This window comes from Vipera berus, assembly GCF_964194415.1.
Source record: "Vipera berus genome assembly, chromosome: 1".
NCBI classification, from domain to species: domain Eukaryota; kingdom Metazoa; phylum Chordata; class Lepidosauria; order Squamata; family Viperidae; genus Vipera; species Vipera berus.
Genome location: NC_138202.1, coordinates 91,431,691 through 91,453,479, shown reverse-complemented (window position 1 = coordinate 91,453,479; position 21,789 = coordinate 91,431,691). Strand labels below are relative to the sequence as shown.

Here is a 21,789-nt window from a genome sequence, read left to right as displayed (position 1 = left end):
AAAATGAAATTGTGTTGCTCTCAAAGGGTCACCACCTCCAGTATACACTCCTTGTTTGTGGCCAGCTCAAGTTTCAGAATGTCCATTTTAGTCTCTAGGGAATGAATAATGGTAAACAGGACAGATGGAAACAGAGCTCCATGTGGATTAACCCTCAAATTAGCTTGTATTCCTGCACATCAACCTCGCCTCCTTTCCTTTTTCTGATCCTGTTTCTTCCACCTTTTCCTTAAAGGGGCCTTGTTCCTTTTTACTCCTGGAGCATACTGCCCTCGCCTCCAACTCGTTCAAAATCCTCTCTCCCTTCCTCTGGGCCTGCCAACAGCCTCATACAGTTCCTTCACTCCATAACCCCTGGGACCTCTTCTCCTCTGCCTCCTTCGGAAACATCCCTTATTTGCAATAGAATCTGTCGCTGTGCCAGCCATCAGATCTTGCTGCCATCAGAACAATAAGGGTTAAATATATAGTTTGGAAATCACTAAAATAGCTAAAGGTGATTATGCTACTTGCCAAATGCTGTAAGGTTTAATTAGGAATAGCAAAAGACAATACTGCTCCATAGTGTTTTACAGCACTCTCTGAATGTATTTACAAATGGCAGCATATTATCCCAACAATCTGGATCCTCATTTTACCGACCTCGGAAGGATAAAAGGCTGAGTCAACCTTGAGCCCTGACAGGAACAAACTCCTGGCTGTGAGCAGAGTTAGCTTGCAACACTGCACTCTAACCATTGCACCATTACGGCTTAAATACATTATACATAGTCCTATGTAAGTACTATATGTGTGGGGGGAGGTTCTGCTGCTGCAGTAAGAAGAATTATTAGGTTGTTTGGGATGGAACTGGAGGTGGAACTATACTGCTTCCTCCTTTTTCCTTACTAGTAATGGTATTGACTTTTCCATTGCTAACACATCTTCAGTACCTTGTCAAGACTACAGTCTGTTCAGCAATCACTCTAGCGGTAAGTAAAACTTTTTTTTTCACCATCCCCATCCCAATCCTCATGCTAATGACATGGGAGTTGAAGTTGGTACCTTTGGTATCTCTACTCTACCTTAAAGGGCCCAGGAATTCACTCCCAGTGCTTAGCAACCTTTAGTTCTTTATTTCAGAGAATGGATATGAGGATGAGCAGGTTGGCAAAGAGGAATCTCATGTAACATGAAAACTAGAATTGTAGACTATGAGCGTGTGACATGTAATGTTTCTATGGGATTCTGTCTCAATTAATAAGGGACAAGGATGTTCCTTTCCCCGATCAAATTAACAAGGAATTTTCACAAGCTCTTTGCAGTATGCTGCTAAAGATTGGGAGCCAGTTGTATAGTATGTACTGTGTTAGTGTAAGGAAGTTGTTCATAATAATTATTTTTAGCAATAGCTGTTATTAATACAACACAGAAAAAATACAACTTCCAAAAAAAATATTTTTTTCTCATGTTAACCATGTGATCATTATTACTTGAAGGAAAACTTCTGATAATAGAAAATTAATATGTCTGCATTAAATGAGCACTAAATGTAGAAAGTAGCTAATTATATATCTGGACATAATTACATAAAACGTATTCAAAGTCATGAAATCCCTATTAAGAGTATAACTAAAAACAGGCTACAGTTCAAAAAGAGTGATTCTTAAATATATTGCATCAATCCTTTTAACCAACTGTGCTTTCTGTACAATTTTATAAAAACGTGAACTGATCATCTTAAGCTCCATTTACTTTTAGCAAGATTTAACTACAACCAACTTTTTCCTGAGTTTTTTTCCCATACCAATCTGCTATAAAATCTATTTTATTTGATTAGATGTAATCTCCAAAACTTTCAATAGTTGTTTGGATAATAAGTATTGCTATGTACATAGGATTCTGCTTGGAACCAAATGATTACTAAATCAAAATTCCAAATGATCCAAAACTTGTAATAGGTAAGTATTTTTTTCTCAAATACAGACACTATTGTGTCTTACTGAATACATATATATGTGTAGAATCACTTCTTTCTCTGCTTTGATCTTAGTATACAATAAAGATACTTACAAAACAGAATTGGTTAATAAAATAAAACTTCTTAATAACTTTTCTTTACAAAACAGAGTGATTTATAATAAGCAAGTTACAGATCAGGGCAGAATAATATTTCAAAAAACTGGACTGTATTACAAAGCATTTTTTTTCAAACATCCATTTGTGTTGGATTATTGCTGAAAGATACTAGTCAATCTATTTCAGAAATTTCTTGACTAATTTACAAACATCCATAAAATAGTGAAAAAATTGCATGCTCTAGAAACCTGGTACATTTTCATGCCTCTGGACTAAAAAGATGAAGACGATAGCAAATGAATAACATTTTAAAGATAGCAAGATAGCATTTACAGAGTCTTTTCACTGATTTTAGCTGACTCTTCAGCATTGTTTCCTTTTCTCTCGGTTGATTTGTTATTCTCTGGTTTAATCCATGGAGGACTGTGTGATTTCTGTGGGTATAATGAAGAAAACACAATCAATATTAAAACGTTACAATGGGACTTGCAAGGAATGGAAACATAGATTTGGACACCAAAGAATAAGGTTGATCTGCTTCAAAGGAAAACCCTCCAATGAAGAGAATTGGGTCCTCTTGAAAAGCAAATAGATAGATTACATTGCACCACAAAACTGCCATTGTCAATAAAGAATATTTCCCTTGGAGAAGTATAAGGGAAAAAATCACAAAGAAAAACAGAAGAAATTATCAGCTGCCCAATCCTTCCTAACTAAAAATAATTCCACATTTGCTTGCTCAGCTATTGACCAGCCATGTTAATTACGTAATATACCAGAAATAACATAATGAATTGCTGCCTTTTTTCCCCAAGTCTGATTATCTTGGGGAAAGAAATATGTGACTAAAGGCAAGAAACTGTATTGATGGTTTGTGTGAATAGAAAACAGAACAGTTGAAAATGGAGCACAATGAGAACTCATATGCCTTCACATAGAGTGGAATACACAGTAACAAGGCAATATAGCAAATATGTAGATTTTCTTCTCATTAAATAACTACACACTCATTTCTGTGTACTAAGAAGATTTTTCTAGAAAATGTTTTATTAACTTCCTGGGAAAATATGGGTCAGGATGGAAAATCTAGAAATGATTCCCCTTTTCCAATATAATCTTATCACTTGATGGACTGTTGGAGTGCAGCAGAGAAGGAATAGAATGGTGATAGTATATTACCAATATGTTCTATATATTTTTGTCAATATAGACAAGGCAAGGAAGACAGACTCTTACCATCTAAAATTCATAACAGGCAATAACAGAGAGAAGAAAAATATACAACCTTGTTGCAAGTAACATGCTCATCTGTAAAATTTGGCTTTCCCTATTATCTATTAGATTATGCTATAGTACTCCCAAATTTCTTAGTGTGTTGAAAAGTGGTTAGGACAAATATAAGGCTAAAATTATTTCTCTAGAAAATGAAGATGAAAATTGGAGGAACATTGGACTATAGAGTTAAGATGTCCTGCTATGACCAATCACTCATTTTCTATTTAAGAACATATAAAATTTGTCTCTAACTATCTTAAAATTGTGTTATTATTTGAACCACATATTAAAATTTTGGATTCCATTCTCTGTAACCCTGTGTAGGATACAAATAAAATTTCTGACAATGAAAATATTCTGGTGGTCCTGGACTTCTCAGTAGACTACATTTGTCTTCCAGAACTGATTGATTACAATATTACTGATGTCATTGTGGACAACAATCTATTTCCTCCCCAACAATTTCCAGAAACCTATCTAGATTGTTGTGATATCTGCTACTTCACAACGTAGACATATCAACATATGAGTCATCACAAGTCTACAGTATGTCTCGGTGGTTCTAATGTTCAAATTGTTCATTCTTCTCCTTCTGGTATAATACCCTTAGTACAAGAGGGTTACTCTAGCAAAGTCATTCAGATGTTGTTATGAATGCCCTGACTGCTGGCTTCTAATTTTTTATCCAGTATTGACTTCTACAAACTAAAACAGGAACATGTTGTCAAGCTAAACTGTGATATAGTATCAATAAATAAAAATGCTAATATTGATAATGAATAAAAAACTGTGATAAGAGGGTCTCAATTGTAAATTTTTCTTCATTGTCTTCTTCCTGTACCAATGCATCTTCCTGCATCAATAGATTTGTCTTAGATAATTTAGAGCTGTAGATTAGAAATGAAATTTCAGACAAAACAAAACAAAGTGCAAAAATAACACACCAACTCAGAGAATAAAAAATAACACTGTATAGAGAATGGTGGCTCTTTCAAAGCTGATGATTCATAACAAGGGAGAAAGCAGGAATTTAATTTGGGTGATCAGAATGTATAAAAAGAACAAGATTTATACCTGCATGCTAGGATCTGTTACATTATTCTGGTTTCCTAAGCAAGCGTTGCCAATCTGAAAAGTGGAAAAAAATAGTATTAAGCAATCACCTCTAATTTAGAAATCAATAATGCATACAAATTTGACTAGTGTTTTCAAATGCATGTAAGAATGATTCATAGAACCATGACTGAAGGCTTACTTGCCTAACTTAGGATTTCATGTTTGAGAATATGTTTCTCCATTTTTACTTTTAAGATTTGAAGGAAAGGTGTGAATGCACAGAACAATAAATAAATATGCCTTCAACCACCACATAAAATATTTTCTTTAAAGCTATCCTAGTTCATAATTAAACCACATAGATTTTCTGTAGTGATGTAAAAAAATTAAGCAGCATTTAATTACAGTATTGATTAAAGAGATCTGAACAAATTATTTTATTTGACTTAATAAAAATCAAGATAAAAGGGAGACAAACCATACCTTTATATAATTACATTCAAAACACATTTTTTAAAAAAAGGAAAGTTTTTATTGCAATATTTTTAAATTGCAGATTGTTGTTGAAATGGCATGAAACATATCTGTGATGGAAAGATGCAAACATTTTCTACCTGTCCCTGGTGATTTCTCAATTGCCATAAACAGCATGGGGAGATTACATTCTGCAGATTTTACTTGTGAATGTCCCAGAGCTATCTCATTGGTTCTGGGAAAAAAGAAAATGCTGGATAAGGTGAGCCAATTTTTTTGATCCAGCAGAGCTCCTACAGAGCTGGTAAATCATTTTATATCTAAGAACTCCAGGCAGCTAACAATAGATGAAGAAATAACAACACCAATTTAAAACTTAGCAATACCAAACACCACAACAACCCCATCACAAAATGACAAATGTGAGCTTTCCTCTCCTGTTGACCCAACATAGGGGAGGAGAAAAAACAACAGGGTCTTAGCAGCATTCCTGAAGGCAAGGAGGGTGGTGGGTCTACTAGGACTATTGTAGTTATTGATTAGATAGCCAAAGAAAATGAGTTTTTTTTAAAAAAAATCTTATCAAGCTTTTTTTTTACCAATTACATCAAGATATATATCAGTTTACTCAGGCCTCCTCAGAAAGAAGTCTCATTTGGTTTCCTATGACTTGTTCCTAGGATATAAATATGACCTGAGGAAAATAGTAGGAAGGAGAACAACACAAATTGCACAGCTGTATTTCTGGGATAGAAACACTCAATTCTTTGTTTTATGCAGATGGACTTGTAGTTGTCATAGAGATAATAATAGCTTATTTCTTCTACAATAATTGGAATCAAGTAATAACAATAAACATGCATAACACGTTGCAGTATTATATATATGCTGTTGGCAATTAAGAAGCCCTCTTCCCCTCCTAGCATAATATCTCATCATCCATTTTGTGATCATTTATTTCCTTTTTTTAATATCACAGCAGTGAAAATAGGAGATTATGCTGTATATATCACAAGCTTCAGTCTACTACATCTTCTTTTCACTATGATTGCCCTACATATTGACTTAGTTCTCATACACACTAGATTGCATTCAGAATAATGGTAGTTCTATCAATGTGTCAATTAGTAAAGGTAAAAATAAACTAAGAGGAACATGATTTGTGAGGAAGTGACCGTTGGCTCTTTATGTTAGCTCTTTATGCAATCAGCAGTGCAATGAAGAGTATAAATCTTTTCACCGAAGGACAGTCTGCAGTAAGCATTGCCCTTCTCAGGAAAACAATAAGCTTTCTCTAATTAATGGAAAGCAGGTTGGTCATCTGGAATAATGTCTGTTAGTTTCCTCCAGAAAACAAAAACAAATGTATCAACCAGTCAATCTTTCTCAGCTATAGAAAGAAAGCAATGGCAAGGGACTCACAAAATATTGCCAAGAAGCAACATGGTTATTCCAAATGGGAAAAGAAATCTCACCACAAGGTATGTAGGAACCATGGGGATAGGTGTTTAAACTCAGACCTTCTAGGACTTATTTTCATAAAGCTAAATCCATAACCCTAATATCAAAACCATATCATGAGTTTCCCTCATCATTTCTTGCCTTCTAATGAATGCAGTTCTCAGGGTGAGTTTATTTTCATCTCAATTAGAAATAGATTTCTCCCCCAATGCTTTGACAAATATGAACTGGAAATGCCCATCTGTGTGTGCTTTTTGGGTGAATGAACAATATTGCACATGCTTCGGATAACTTCTTACTTTTTCCACAATGCAATAATTTCAGTACATTTCCATTGTGTTACGTAGATTTGCTATTATGTGATTGATAGTCTTTTGTCCAAGAATTCACTTGATGCAAAAAAAGAGAAAAAGTTATGATAGCTGAGCTAGTAAAGTCAATTTGTGCCAGAGAAACATGCCTAGAAACATGCCAAGTTGTCATCCTGCCAAAATGGCTTGAACATTTTTGTGCCAAAGCTCCTTTCTGCTCTCATTCACATATTTACCATTGCGTGTTTCTAGCTGTGCTTTCTTTCCTCTGCTTCTTTTGTACTACTATTACTATTGGGTCAAAATGGCCATTAACATCATGTGCAACCCTTTTACTCCAAATGTAAAGGAAAACTTTTAATGCTAAAAACAAAGTTGGATGTATTACATCATGCTGGAGTTGGTGAAGGAACCTGACCCTTAGGATGAGCTTTTAAGCTGGATGAATCTATTGTGCATAGCATAGCTAACAATGTTAATAACATTTGTAGTGCCATTTTTCATTCTGCCTCTTTGTCTGCCATGATAATCCAGATATACAAAAGAAGGAGAAAATGCCTTCACTGTACCCAAAATATGAAAAATGGGAAAAAAATATTTGAGTTAACTAGTGCTTGAGAATAAGGCTGTAAAATTTTATGAGCACATTTATTAACCATAGACAGGAACAGATATTTGCATTACTATTATACCTGGCAAAAAATAATGTGATTCAATTATTCTAGCTCAAGAAACTCATACAACTGAGATTACATTTACTTTTATTGCCCCATCCTATTGTATGTAGGTGTCTAGGTGAATATTACAATAATTCTAAGAATGAATAATGTAAGCTTCCCATAGACCAAAGATATGTTTAATTAATATTGTGTGGATTTATGACATTGATTTAATGGGACAATCAGACACTAAACTGCTAAACTGAAACTGGAAATTTTCCTGAATTATTAGATATTATCTATTTCATTGGGTATGAAACTATAATTTAATAAAATAATTAATAAATCTATCTCCCTATTACAATAAGCACATCAGAGGAAAGAAGCATAGTGTAGGGGAGCATTGAAAGTTACAAAGAATTCAATTGTTACATGCTGATAGTACAAAATACACTATCTTATCTTTTGTTATGTATACTATGATCCATGGTATGCACAATAAACAAAGCCAATAGACAGGATTTATGCTGCTTATCAGAGAACAACTGTGAAAGCAGCAATAAATTACATTAGAGATCCCAAACAAAATATCCTGAAAAAGGATTCATCCCAAGATATTAAAGTTATGAGATATGATATGAGTGAGAACAATCAACCAATGGAACTGATTGCCTTCAGAAGTTTTGGGAGCTTCATCACTGTAAGCTTTCAAAAAGAGACTGGACTGCCATCTGTCAGAAATGGTGTAGGGCCTCCCGCTTGGATGGGGGGGAGGGGTTGGACTAGATGACTTACAAGGTCCCTTCCAACTCTGTTATTCTATTCTATTCTATTCTATTCTATTCTATTCTATTCTATTCTATTCTATTCTATTCTATTCTATTCTATTCTATTCTATTCTATTCTATTCTATATAAATATACATCTGTGGAAGAAAGGATGGAGTGTCTGCTTTTAAATAGCAGATACTATTTCTCTGCTACCTTGTTACTTTTTTGGGAAAAGAAACTTTGAATGTCCTGGATCACACTCTCTTGCCATTAATGTTATCTAGAAAAAGATGATAGAATGTAGAACTCTGGAGATAACTACATAAACTATTGTTCCACTCTTGACCACTTTTAATGTTTTTTTCCTGGGGTTTATTTAGGTAACAAATGTATATGGTTGCCATCTTACTGTACATGACTCTGAGCAGCATACTACCAACAACTACCAACAGCATACTACCAACAACTAAAGCAATGTTTAAACACTTAACAAATAAATAAAAGCAAGGTTCTGTGAGAAAGGCATCCATCAAAACACAGTGCAACCATTGAACAGACTCCTTGCTGGATCCCCAAGAATCCCCAACATTTCTAAAATTTGGGATTTGGCATCTTCTCCACTATGGACTGATCCTTCACTATCCTCTATCCAAGATAGAATTTATTATGCCAAAGTAAAAAAAAAAGCCCTAGACTTTTTTTTTTAAAAAAATAAAGCTTTGCTCTCTCCTTCTTATATGAATAATACATGGAACAGAAACCAGTGTGGTGTAATGATTTATTAATTAATTTGGTAATAAAACTAGCTGCCTAGCTCATAAGAACTGAGTCTGGGCATCATACAACAAATAACTAGCAGCCCCATTTGCGCATGCACAGGAGTGCTAGTGCTGCCACCAGTGTTATGCGGGTGCTAGTAGCCCATTTGCACATGAGTGTGGGCACTAGCTGGCCAGTTGCTCATGTGCCAGTGCCACCGCTGGCTTGCACATGCACAATGGCGTTAGCCCCACTGCTGTGAATGTCATTGCTTACGCATGCATGCACACATGCACACATTTCCATGCTCCTCCCTTTCTCTCCAGGCTGCCAACCTGGAAAGGTTGGGGAGCTCTGTTTTAGTCCACACTTAGCTGCTGAAATTCACAGGATAACTTTGTAGTAATTATTCTCTTTCAATCAAATCTACTCAACAAGGTTCTTGTCACTGGGAAAGAAATCAGTGGAAAGAGCTTTGTGTAAATGTTGAGCTCTTGAATGAAAAAGTGCAATATAAAACTGATAAACAAATGTTAATTTATTATGAAGAACTATCACTCCCACTCCATTATGCTTTTCTAGCTATGATAAAGATTAGAAAATGTTAATAACCACAACATGCATTGCTTCTAATTAGTGTCATAGAATAAAGCAAGTGACTATCCCTCTGAATCTGTTTTAAATCTACTTTTAAAAATCAATTGATTGCTCAAGTTTCATCTTAATTCAAATTTGGAAAAAAAACCAGTAACTTTTCTTATGTAAGGGATCCTTTGGGGTTTACAAAGTGAACTGATTCTCTGCTTCCACAACATTTTTTTTGTGGAGTGTCATAATAAAAGGAATTTTGGAGAACTACAATATGTGGAAGATTAGGCAATCTGCCCTAAATAATTTCCTTGCTCTGTTCACTCTTACAAATCTACAGAGCTCAGCAAATGTTTCAGGATCAATGCTGGAAACAGAGTTATATTTTTGCAGTGTTTGTTCCTAGAATTTCTATTTGGACTGGCAGATAAATAAAGTACATGGAGGTGGAGGATAACTAAATGAAAGACTCTATACCTGAGACACTACTGTATTAAGCAAGGAGAACACAATTCATTAAGCAGGCAGGGCACAATGTGATGGCTGACATAAACATATATTTGAACTGTTTAATCTGAGGAAGGAAGATTGCTGCCATATTAAGAGCAAAGTACTAAACATGAGTTATGTTCTCTGAGAAAAAAATGGAAGGCAGCTCAATTTCATTGAAGCATTGATTAAAGGTAAAGGTAAGGTAAAGGTTCCCCCGCACATGCGTGCTAGTCGTTTCCGACTCTAGGGGCCGGTGCTCATCTCCGTTTCAAAGCCGAAGAGCCAGCGCTTGTCCGAGGACATCTCCGTGGTCATGTGGCTGGCATGACTAGACGCCAAAGGCGCACAGAACGCTGTTACCTTCCCACCGGAGTGGTCCCTATTTTTCTACTTGCATTTTTACGTGCTTTCGAACTGCTAGGTTGGCAGAAGCTGGGACGAGTAACAGGCGCTCACTCTGTTACGCGGCACTCGGGATTCGACCCGCCAAACTGCCGACCTTCCGATCGACAAGCTCAGCGTCCTAACCCACTGAGCCACCGCGTCCTAATGCGAAGCATTGATTAGGATAATTTAAAACCAAATTCTCCCACTGTTGTATAAATCCAAACCATAGCAAGCAAACTAGCTATGGTTCTGTCCTTTAGCATGAAATGGATTATAGGGGAAGCTTAAATGAATGCAGGATTGCCAGGAAATGCTATCCAATAAAATCATGGGGAATGGGTGCTTCCAGTCTGTGCACGTGGTGCTGGCGGATGTGTAGGAAGAAGCCTCTCCCCGCCATCTGGTCTTTCTTCCTCGGAGAAGGAAGAAAGGGTTAAAAGTTGCCCTGGAGGGGCAACCACCGTGCGATCGCAGAAGGGCGGCAGCCCTCCATTTGATCTAGAGTTGCTCCTCTGGCCCGAAGAAGAAGAGATCAGCCGTTCCCTGCTGAAAGCCAAAATCACTATCAAGCACAACGAAGCAATCTGGAGGATTTGGGTGACACCTTACCTTTCTTATTTCCCTGATTACTTCCCTATGGGACTTTCCTGGAAATCTCTTCCCCCCCTTCGTGAAAGATCGGCGACTGCTTACTTGGGGAATTAAAACCTTAAAGCCTCAAAAGAAATCAAAAGACTAAGCTAAATAAGTAAGCAACCTTATTTGTACTTCTGGAAATTTTGGGCTACTAAAAAGTTTTTATTGATTATTTCTGCAGGGACCTACTACCCTATTTACTGCTAAAATGAATTAATTGGATAAAAGCCTTATATTATATTAGTCTGGAAAGGATTGTACATGCTATTGAGGACATCTTGTGGCGAAACCTTGTATAGCAAGTAAACCTTTTTTTTACTCTGAGATCTGGCTGTAACAGACTTGTCCTTGACATTATCTTTAAAGATAAAAATTGGGAACACCTGGCACTGAAAACAACCTTTAGGAATAGTGGAGGTGGTCATTTATTGACTTTTCTTAAATTAGCCTCCACTAAAGGCCTATCTGCAAAATACTAAAGAAATGGAAGAATACATCCCACCACTTGACTATAAACTCATACTTGATACAATTTTGGCAATGACTGCAGAAATAAAAGCCAGACGTAAAGACAAATCTGACAGCATAAACTCACCTAATGAGACTCTGACTTCAATTGATGAACTGACAACCCAAAAACTAACAGAGGATGAGGAAATCAATAACAAAATAGGGGAGAGCCTTGATGCCCAAACCTTTCTTTCAACTATAAAACCTACAATCCAACAAACAACAGAAGCTGAAGAAAGCAATACTAAGATGGAGGATGCCAAAGGCCTTCAAATACAGTACATTAAGACTTTAACCAATAATTACAACACCAGACATGACCTCTTATCTAAACCAGATGGATTTGAAAGGAGAAGAAGACCAGACTGAATTAAAGACAACTGTACCATGCCAAACATGGAGATTGGATTTATTAGAATGAAAATTTAATGACTATAAAGGGGTCACTCTCTTTCAAAAATTGATAACTGGATGGTCTCCCTGGATCCAAACAACACATGTAGCAAGAAAAGGAGACACAATTGAGAAGTTAAAGACAATGATATGGAAGCCTGCCTGGCACAAGAAGAAAGCTAGAGTTAGATTTTAAAAATGATATTTTTTTTCTGTTGTAAATGTTGGGATTTGCAATAATAAAGCTTAATTTTTCTTTTAATGGGCCAAGGGGAACTGTTATAAGATATAAATTGATTTTATATTTAGGATCTAGATTTTTAAGGGAATGAAAATTATCCACAAACAATAAAACATACTTTGTTAATTATAGATGAATTGCAAGGATGACAAATAGAATATGTATATATTTCAGATATGAAAATTACTATATAATGAAATAGATTAGCTATTAGAACATAACTTTGAATTACATTATAGAATTTGCAATGATATAATAAAATATATTATTTTAATAACTGATGAACTATTAAGATGATAAATAGAATATATTTGTTGCAATGATAGAGCTTAATTTTTTTCTTAATGGGCTAAGGGGAATCCTTAAAAGATACACACTGATTTTATACTTAACTTTTAGACTTTTAAAGGAAAAGAAAGTTAGCTATTAGAATTGATTTATACTATTAAGATGTTAAACAGAATAAACTTGTATAAAATAAAAATGCACCTAAATGAACAATGTATGTATTTTAGACAGGATAATTACTATATAATGAAATGGGGGAAATGTGGGCTACCCAAAAATTAAATCTTCTTTTATATATTATAGGCTATTTTGGAATATTCTATTGCAATTAGGAAAACTCAAAAACAGGACATGGATATGTATAGGTGAAAATATTTTGAAAATTGTTCTAATTGACTGTGTTACAATTAAAAATGTATTAATTTGATTAATTTGACTATATTATTATAACTAAAGGAATTGGAGAGGGATTTTTTGTTAATGTAACTTGAGCTATGTACAAATGATTTTGTTATTTGCTATTGTTTACTTTTAACTACTCAATCACTGTATTGCTTCATAAATACCTGGATGTAAAATTAAAAGATTAATAAAACTTGTATTAAAAAAAATCATGGGGAATGGGTGAAGATCAGTTTTAATGTGTAGTGGCATAGCAAGGAAATCTAATATAACATACACACAGAAATACACATACATGACTTTTCCACAGTTTTCATATTGAGACATGAATGTCAGGGAGTTAGGATCAAAACAGAGTCAAGTGATGTAATGTAGCATATGCATCAGTCTGCAAATAATATACTTCCTTCACATCATTTTATCATGAGAGAATTGTTTCAAATAAAATGAGTTCTGTCTCTCTCTCTCTCTATCATCTCTCTCATCTATCTATGAGAGAAAGACGGGGAGAGAGAGAGAGAAAGAGAGATTTGGACTGCCCTAATCTGTCCAATTAGCAACCACACCTAGTTGACATTTGATTCTATCTCTCCTTTTTATCTGATCCAGGAAAAGCAATTAATTTTTTATTAGTGCTTCTGGGCTGCATAGACTGGATGAAGGGGCCAATTGCTTTACACTGAATCTCCAGAAGTCAGAAATTCTCTGCTATGCATTTTATAGCTAGAAATGGCCTTAACCTCAATACTTGATGGGATGGTACTACCGTAAGGACTAAGGGTGCTCTTAATATTATACTGTCATTGGAGACATGTGGGAGGGCATTTATGCAGCTTGCTGGTTGACTTTGGATCAGTCACTCTGTCTCTCTGCCCACTATGTCTGGCTTGGTTGACAAGCTGTTTTGTCAGTTCCTGTTGCAACCAATGGCTCAATGCTTGATCTGGGGGGGGAGGGACTCTGCCCTTGCAGAGGAAAAAAAGAAGAATCTATGCAAAATGTTTGCCAGTATAGAAGAGTATGTAGATTTCCTTGAAGGAGGAATGGAAAAATAGTTTGATAAACACCAACATAGCCCTGAAAGGGATGAGGGGATGAGAAAGAAACTCAAGATTACTCTACCTTGATTTTCTTGTGTAAAAAAGGGGGCAGAGAAAAAGTAAAAATACTGTTATCATACTTTGCAACAACAGAGTTCCAGTACTCTTTATGGAGCTTATTTTCTGACCTGGTCTATCTCATAAAGAACAGAATAGAATAATTACTGTATTGTCACTTTGAATGTACACTAAATGGCATACATTAAAATGAAATTTCATTGCATACAGCTCTCAAAGGGTCACCACCTCCAATATACACTACATTAATATGACTAAAATAAATACATAAATAGATAATTATGCATATACACACATATATTATATGACACAGAGAAACAACACAGTCTAGTTTGGATGTATACATGTACATGGTGAGAAAAACGAATCTTGCGAGTTTACCAGATGGATGGCATAGGGAACAAAGCTATTACAGAATCAGGTAGTCCTGCTAGAAATATTCCCCAGAGGGAGCATCAGAAACAGATTGTAAAGTGGGTGTGTGGGGTCTCTAACAATGCTTTGAGTTCTAAGCACATAGTGCTTATAAGCAACATCCTGAATACTAGGAGCAAGCTTCCTATGATCTTCTCGGCTGTCCTAACCACTCTCTGTAAAGATGATAGCTAGTGAGTTTAATGGTGTGATTTTACTATTGAATTATTTTCATTGTGTGATTTTATTGCTCAAAATATACTTAATTTCTTAATTTAGAAACACCACACAGGGTACCTTTTCTAAATTAAGAAATAAATAGGTTTCTATGCATTCACTGTATAAAATATAATTATATGTTATTTTATTGTATCGGATATTCTATGGCTAAGGTTACTCACTGGATTACATTAATTCAGTGTGTGTGTGTATGTGTTTGTCTATTGTCATTTGTTTTTGTAACCGTACCATGTTGGTTACATTGATAGTGTCTATGTGCATACTAGTGTGTTAGATAGTGTCACTGAAGAAATCAAGTATGAGCAGATTAGGGATAGGTTTCAGTCAAATGGTATTTGCAAAAGATTATTGGTACCTTTGTGAGCCTTGCAAAAATTGTTTGTCATAGCAATTTTTACAATCAACAGCTGATATAACTTGAACAATTCTGCACTAATTTCTGTAAACTTTGGCCTACTTTCAATCTTCCACCAATGATTTACCTGTACTGTCAATTTCATCTCATTCTCATGAAAAGTTCCAAAGTTTAAGAATCAAAATTTAAAGGTATGTAGTTCCAAAGCCCTGCTCTGATTTTTAAAATAGAATTTCCCATTGCTTGTCCCTTCAAAATTGGTTAAAATTCATGCTCATTTTGTAAAAAAAAAAGTTCTACATAGTATTAAGCATTTCTCTTTTCCAGATCATAGAATAGCAGATCAACATTGTTCCTAATTATAATTCAGCCATCGAGGTTAGTCAGCTACTCCCAGTTAATGCAAGGTCTTCGTATGCATGAAAGCCATAATCAAACAGTCATGGATGTGAAGACTTTCCTCTGCAATGAAGGGAAAAAAAACAACAACTCCACAAGGTTCCAACATAATTTAAACAACATTAGTAGGGCTCCAGTTTCCATAATACCTGATACAGAACCCAGTGCTATGTTTTATGACATTCTAACTCAGAATTATTTCTTAGGAATGTCAGTTATATTTATTTTGCATATGATGCTAATATTAGTTATCAGTCATTATTAAAATACAATAGGTTGGCTCTCAAGAAGAACAACCTAAGTGGGCAAAATTTATTGATGTTGAATCTCTGCTTATTATGCAAAACCACCTTTTTTAATAAAATATAATCATGATGCAATATAATTATTCCTATTACGCAGAAAGGAGTAAAAAAAACTGGAAATCATAAAGAGAGATATTAAAATAGCTATAGTAAACAGGAGCATGGCTTCTGCTTAAACGTAATTCCTCCTTGATCAGTTTACCATGCACTTTGATCAGCAAAAGTACCAGGGTGCGCAAAACTCAAATGATGAAATATGCAGCTTGATCAGTAAAATATGTAAAAATTCAACCAATCCCAAAGACAGCTCAGCCAGTGAATTAAACAGGAAAGCTGGCAAGGTACACAACTGGGACCATAAATTATGAAAGTGGATTACTCAAGTATGCATCTTCATTAAAATAATTTGTGAGGGGGAAAAATCAGAATCGTAAAATCACATGCTTCTTGACAATTACATTGTGCAATTGGAGCTTCAAATTGTAACAATGGGACTACAAAGATATTCAGCTAAACCAGTGAAACAAGTTTTTGTTTAGAAAAACTGCATTCTACAGACAAGGATCACGTCAGCAATTGGTTTATTTTACCAATTATAACTATTAGATGAAAATGGAATATGTGTAAGAAGTAGGAATGTTTGTAGTTCATTATAAATAGGATTAAAAAAAATGAAAAAAAAATCTTGACTCAGGAATTGGGCTTATTTAAATATTTCCCTTCGAAGCTAAGTAGTGAAATAAGCCAAGAGAAATTGATTTATCTGAACATGATGATTTATATGAAAATAGCCAATCAATGTGAAAATTTACCTCAGCCAGCCTAAAATTGAGAGAATCAATAATCTAAACAATTAATATGGGATAACTGGACACCAAGCTTAATATTTTGAGATTGTTTTCACTGAAACTCTAATAAAATATATAGTACTAGAATATATATATATATATATATATATATATATATATATATATATATATATATATATATATATATATATATATATATATATATATATATATATATATATATATATATATATATATATATATATATATATATATATATTCTAGTGATCTCAAATGCCAAACTCTAGGAGAATTTGAGAGAAAATAATCTCAAAATATGAGGCGTGATGTCCAATTATCTCATATTATTTGTTTAGATTATTGATTCCGTCGATTTAGACTGATTGGAGTGAATTTTCACATTGCTTAGCTACTTTCAAATAAATCATCATATTCAGATAAATCAATGCATTTCCCTTGACTTATTTCACTACGTATACATATCTTTATTAGTTTTTTATAAATAAGTCAAGGTGGCAAACATATCTTTCTATTTTCCCCACAGCAGCCCTGTGAGGCGAGTCAGGTTGAGGGAAAGTTACTGGCCCCAAGTCACACAGCTGGCTTTCAGGCCTAAGGATTGGAAGTTACAGTTTCTTGGTGAATCTCTGGTGTCTTAGCCACCAGATTAATATTTTGTTTAAATACTTCTATGTGTCAGCCTTGCAGGGCAAACCAGATAGGAAACAAAACCTGATGAGCCAATTCTAGATTATTACAAAGCTATATTAACAGAACGTTACAAGTCTGAAACCATACTTCTCTGCCATCCCCACCCCCCAGATCTCCTTTACAACCCAAGCAATAAGGGAAGGTTTCTTCTGAGCCTCTTGACTTGCCTACCATCCAGCTGCCGGCTATGCTGTCTCTAATCTGACTGCTCTATTGGTCATTCCACATACCTCACATTTTGTTTTATGCCATAAATCATTATTTAAAAGCCACAATAGCTGTTCAGACATCATGTGTAAATGAAATAAGCTGATCACTAAGGCTTAGTACGATGTGCAAACTCAATAAATGACCCCTTAGTTAATTTAAGGGATTACATGTCCTACCTAACAAAAGATTAATCACATTTTCTCTATGGTATCATGCTGACAAGAGGCTAATTGCAATAAATTGTAGCTAGCTTAGTTGTGATAAAATTATTAATTTCAATCAATTACTTGAATGAATAAATACAGATTATGTTTTGTATGGATATAATTTAATTAGATTTTTAAAATATGGAATAGAATAATAAAATAGAATAGAATAGAATAATGGAAAGCTAAGATTTAAAACTCTCATAAAAATATTTTTGCTTTGTATTTACAAATCTTTAATACAACAATCAAGCATTAAATAAAACTAAAACATTTTAGTTTTGCAAAGTTTGCAAAACTATGTGCTCAGTTTCAGACAGTGAAGTATTTCAGCATGTATATGGAAAGGAAGGAAATACACACAGGGGCAAACCTGCTCCTTTGCAATAAAATGAGCCATATATTTTAAGCAGAGTATCATTTTATATAGTTTGGGCTCATTAATTACATATTATTTCTTTTTTCTTTCCCTACTGTACACAGTTCCTTGTAGATCATTATTGGAAACAGAAGCTTAATGAGAAATGGTAGCACTAAGAAATTCACACTTGGTGCTAAAGAGCAGTAATTTATTTCACATCAAACCCCATGGAATTTATTTTGATTATTCAATTTGACTATGTTGCTGAGTACCTATTACTTTGTTTGTAATGTGTCAAGCACAGAAAATAATGCAAAGGTCTTACAAAGGTGAGAAAGCTTCATTTTCTTTATATGTCTAGCCCAATTAGTTACTTAATTGGACACTTTCAAAATAAGCTCATTTCCTGGTCATCTGCATAGACAAATGCTTGCCATCTCAATCTGTCTATTGTAATTACGTATTATCTCTTCCAAGTGTATTCCTGTAATCATGATACTGTCCATTCATTTTACTAATTGTTTCCTTCTTCCTCAGCTTGCCAGGAATACTATTTTTCTCTTAGTTCATTGTCCATTAGCACTACCTCCCTAAAGCATGTAAGTTCATCTTTTTTTTCAATATAAACTAATCACTTATTTTTTGCTGTGCACAGTGCTTGTAGTAATCATATTTGGATCCATAATTCAAAGGTATTTAGCTTCCATACTTTCTGTGTTTACCTTTCACAACCATACATAATTACTGGAAATACTATTGCTTTATCGTTTTCATCTTTATTATTAGAAAATGTCCTATTCGTCTTGATTTTGTCTGAGTTTGTTACTGCCTTCTTTCTCTAACACAGGACTTTTCAACCTTTTCACACATTGTACCACTTTTAGGATATGGCGACATCCCAGTACCACCAGTCGCCTAGCAAAAAAAAAAGAGAAAAAAGTGATGAAGTACAGGTAGTCCTCAACTTACAACAGTTCACTTGGTGACTGTTCGAAGTTACAATGGCACTGAAAAAAGTGCCCCCCAAGACACAGCCGAGTAAGACATCTGCCTGCCCACCTGGTGGCACTTTTCCTTTTGTCCGAGGTTCTCATTGTTGTGAGCATTTCTGTTGAGGATTGGCAGCAGGGGTGGGGGTGGGGTTTTTTATTCCCCCCATTTGCTGAGTGGTTGCAGCAGGTTTTGGTCACTTCACATGTCCCTGGGACACTGTGACCATCATAAATATGAATCAGTTGCCAAGCATCTGAATGCAAATCACAAGACCCTGGAGATGCTGCAACATTCCAGCTGATCGGCACTTCTTCTGGGCTCCATCTGGAGCCTGGCGCTGATCCTGGCACTTCCACTGACTCCTGACAGCCCTGCAGCTCCAGCCATCTCTTGCCCAGGCTTGTGTGGTGCTGCCACCGGTTCAGCTCATTCCCTTCCCCTGCTACCACTTTTCTAGGATGGTCGTGTACCACCTACCAGGTGCCAATGTACCACAGGTGGTACCCGTACCACTGTTTGAAAAGCCCTGCTCTAACACATATCTCCTTTTTATTTATTTATTTATCCATCATATTGGTCATCTTTATTTTTGAACTCAAGAAATAAAACCAATTGTCACTTTTATTTCTTCACTGTGAATTGTAAATTCCTAAGCATGTTGGTTAACATTGGTCTAAGAAGAGACCCTTCAATGCTCTTGGCCCTTACACTGTGGAGGCGGACCCCGACTCTCCTAACCTTCCAAAAAGGGCTCAAAATATGACTCTGCCGCCTTGCATGGGGACTCAAAGGATCATGCAATCATGGGGCTGTTTATTTATTTATTTTTTATTTTATTGGATTTATATACCGCCCTTTGTTTAGCACCAAGAGAGCCCTCTCCATATCTCTATTTGTACAATCTTAACAGTGTTAAATCACCTTTTTGGACTCTTTTTGTGTCTTTGTAACTTTAAAATTTTAATTGTAAATTAATTTTAATATTTTAATGTTAATTTTATACACTTCTTTATATGCTGATAGTGTATTATACACTGCTCAGAGCTCCTGTTTCAGGGAGATAGGCAGTTTAGAAATAGGAAATATAAAAAAATATAAAATAAACATTACTCTTACCTTCTTAATATTTAGCATTAATGCCCAAATTTCCACTTTCCACTTTAACTTTGAGAATTAATCTTCCAACTCTTCTTTACTTTCCAGTAACAAAACGGTGTTATTTATTTATTTGTTTAGCAAATTTATATGATCTCCCAACTTACACACAGAAAACTCTTGTGATATTACATGGTGATTTTTGGGGCCTCCTAGTTTGATTGCAGCTGTCATGTATCCCCCCTCCCCATTTTACCAATATAATATCTTTACTGTATATATAAGTAAACAGATATGGGGACAATACAAGAGTCTTATCTTACTCCCTTTCTTATTTTGAATCATTTGATTTCTCAAGATTCAGTTTATGGAATAGTTATAGAAGTTGCCCAGAAAAATAATCAGTATTCTGCCAGTCTCATTAACCTTAATATATTTCATTTCCTGCCAGGATCTGAAGGTTCAAAAGTCTGTTCACAGTTAAAAGAGCAAAGGTCAATCTCCTTATATCGTTTTGCCTCTCTGTTATCCATCTTACATTAGTTATCTGACAATGTGTCTCTATGACTTACTCTGAAATTTGTCGTTATTAGTCATTTTGTTCTCCATGTATAACTCATTTTTTTCTTTATAAGATGTTATTTTTTTCTTGCATGAGAAATTATTGCTATAGTTTAGTAATTTATACTTTCTCTCACATCTCCCTTCTTTGTGCATTTGGAAAACCAGAAAGGACACCCAATATCATTTCTGTAAATGTTGCAGTATAAAGCTCTATAATAGCTTGTTCTTTGCTTCTAACATTAAAGCACGCATAAGCTTCAAGGTACGTTAAAAGGTAGCACACATTTTGAAAATAAACAGATCCACTGTGGTGAATTCACATGTGAATTTTCCAAGTGGACTGTAGCTAATTTCTAGTTAGATCACATCTTCTCTAGTTGCTTCATTCTCCTGAAAATCTTGCAAATCCTATTAGTCAAGTACAACCACAGAGAAAAAAAAATCTATTACATCAAAAAGCATCTCTTTTGTAGCACCTGAATATCAAACATCTGTATTCACCTAATATAAAACTGTATGTCATATTCCCATGGTTAAAGTTAAATAGCTATAGATCCATATATTTCATGGTTCACATATACTACAGATAAGATCTTGACCTCCAATCTAAATGGATTGCACTTACGTCTTTTGAGTTGCATTCTGCTGTTTTTTTATCGGTATCCACCTTTTTTGAAGAAACTTGAGGAGCCTCTTTGCCAGTAGGAATTCTTTGCTGGAAGATAAACAACACATGTGTCAACCTTTTTCCTGATGACAGTTGAAAACACTTACTTCCTGGAAGTTGGAGTTCTATTATAAAGTTTTGCATTCAAACATTCAGTGGTGCAATTTTTTTAAATGTCTTTGGATTGCTCCTGAGATATAGAAATGGAAGGAAACTTTCTCCCCTGATATCTTCCTATCCCATTCTTGTATGGACCAGTATGAGTTACAGGGATTGCATTAGAAAGGAGAAATGCTATATATTGAATGGAAGTGTTTTCTATGACCTGAATAGTGTCTATTAGATGACAGCAATGCTTTAGAAAGTTTCTGCCATCCATACTTTCTTGGCCTATCATGGACATCTACCCAAAAGAACAGAAAGACATAGAATTCAAGTCAGGTTATACAATGTTAAACTTACTTACAACATTTGTATGTCTGTAGTAGTAACAAAAATACCTTTTGCCCCCTTCTTCCACCTATGGATGCTTTTTTTGTGTGTGGAAATTTCTTCACCTCCTCCATTTCTATGTCATTGGTG

The 21,789-nt window shown here is 34.9% G+C and overlaps 1 protein-coding gene across 1 annotated transcript in view; it reads right to left on the bottom strand.

Annotated features, from left to right (window-relative positions):
• Positions 1-2,387: 2,387 nt before the first annotated feature.
• Positions 2,388-21,789, bottom strand: part of LUZP2 (leucine zipper protein 2) — a gene marked incomplete at both ends in the record, with an annotated part of 417,062 nt that continues 397,660 nt past the window's right edge. Inside the window, 3 exons of the mRNA XM_081314356.1 lie at positions 2,388-2,492; positions 4,408-4,461; positions 21,166-21,255. Of these exons, the coding sequence (XP_081170482.1) occupies positions 2,388-2,492; positions 4,408-4,461; positions 21,166-21,255 (249 nt within the window). The remainder of the gene's footprint in view (positions 2,493-4,407; positions 4,462-21,165; positions 21,256-21,789) is intronic.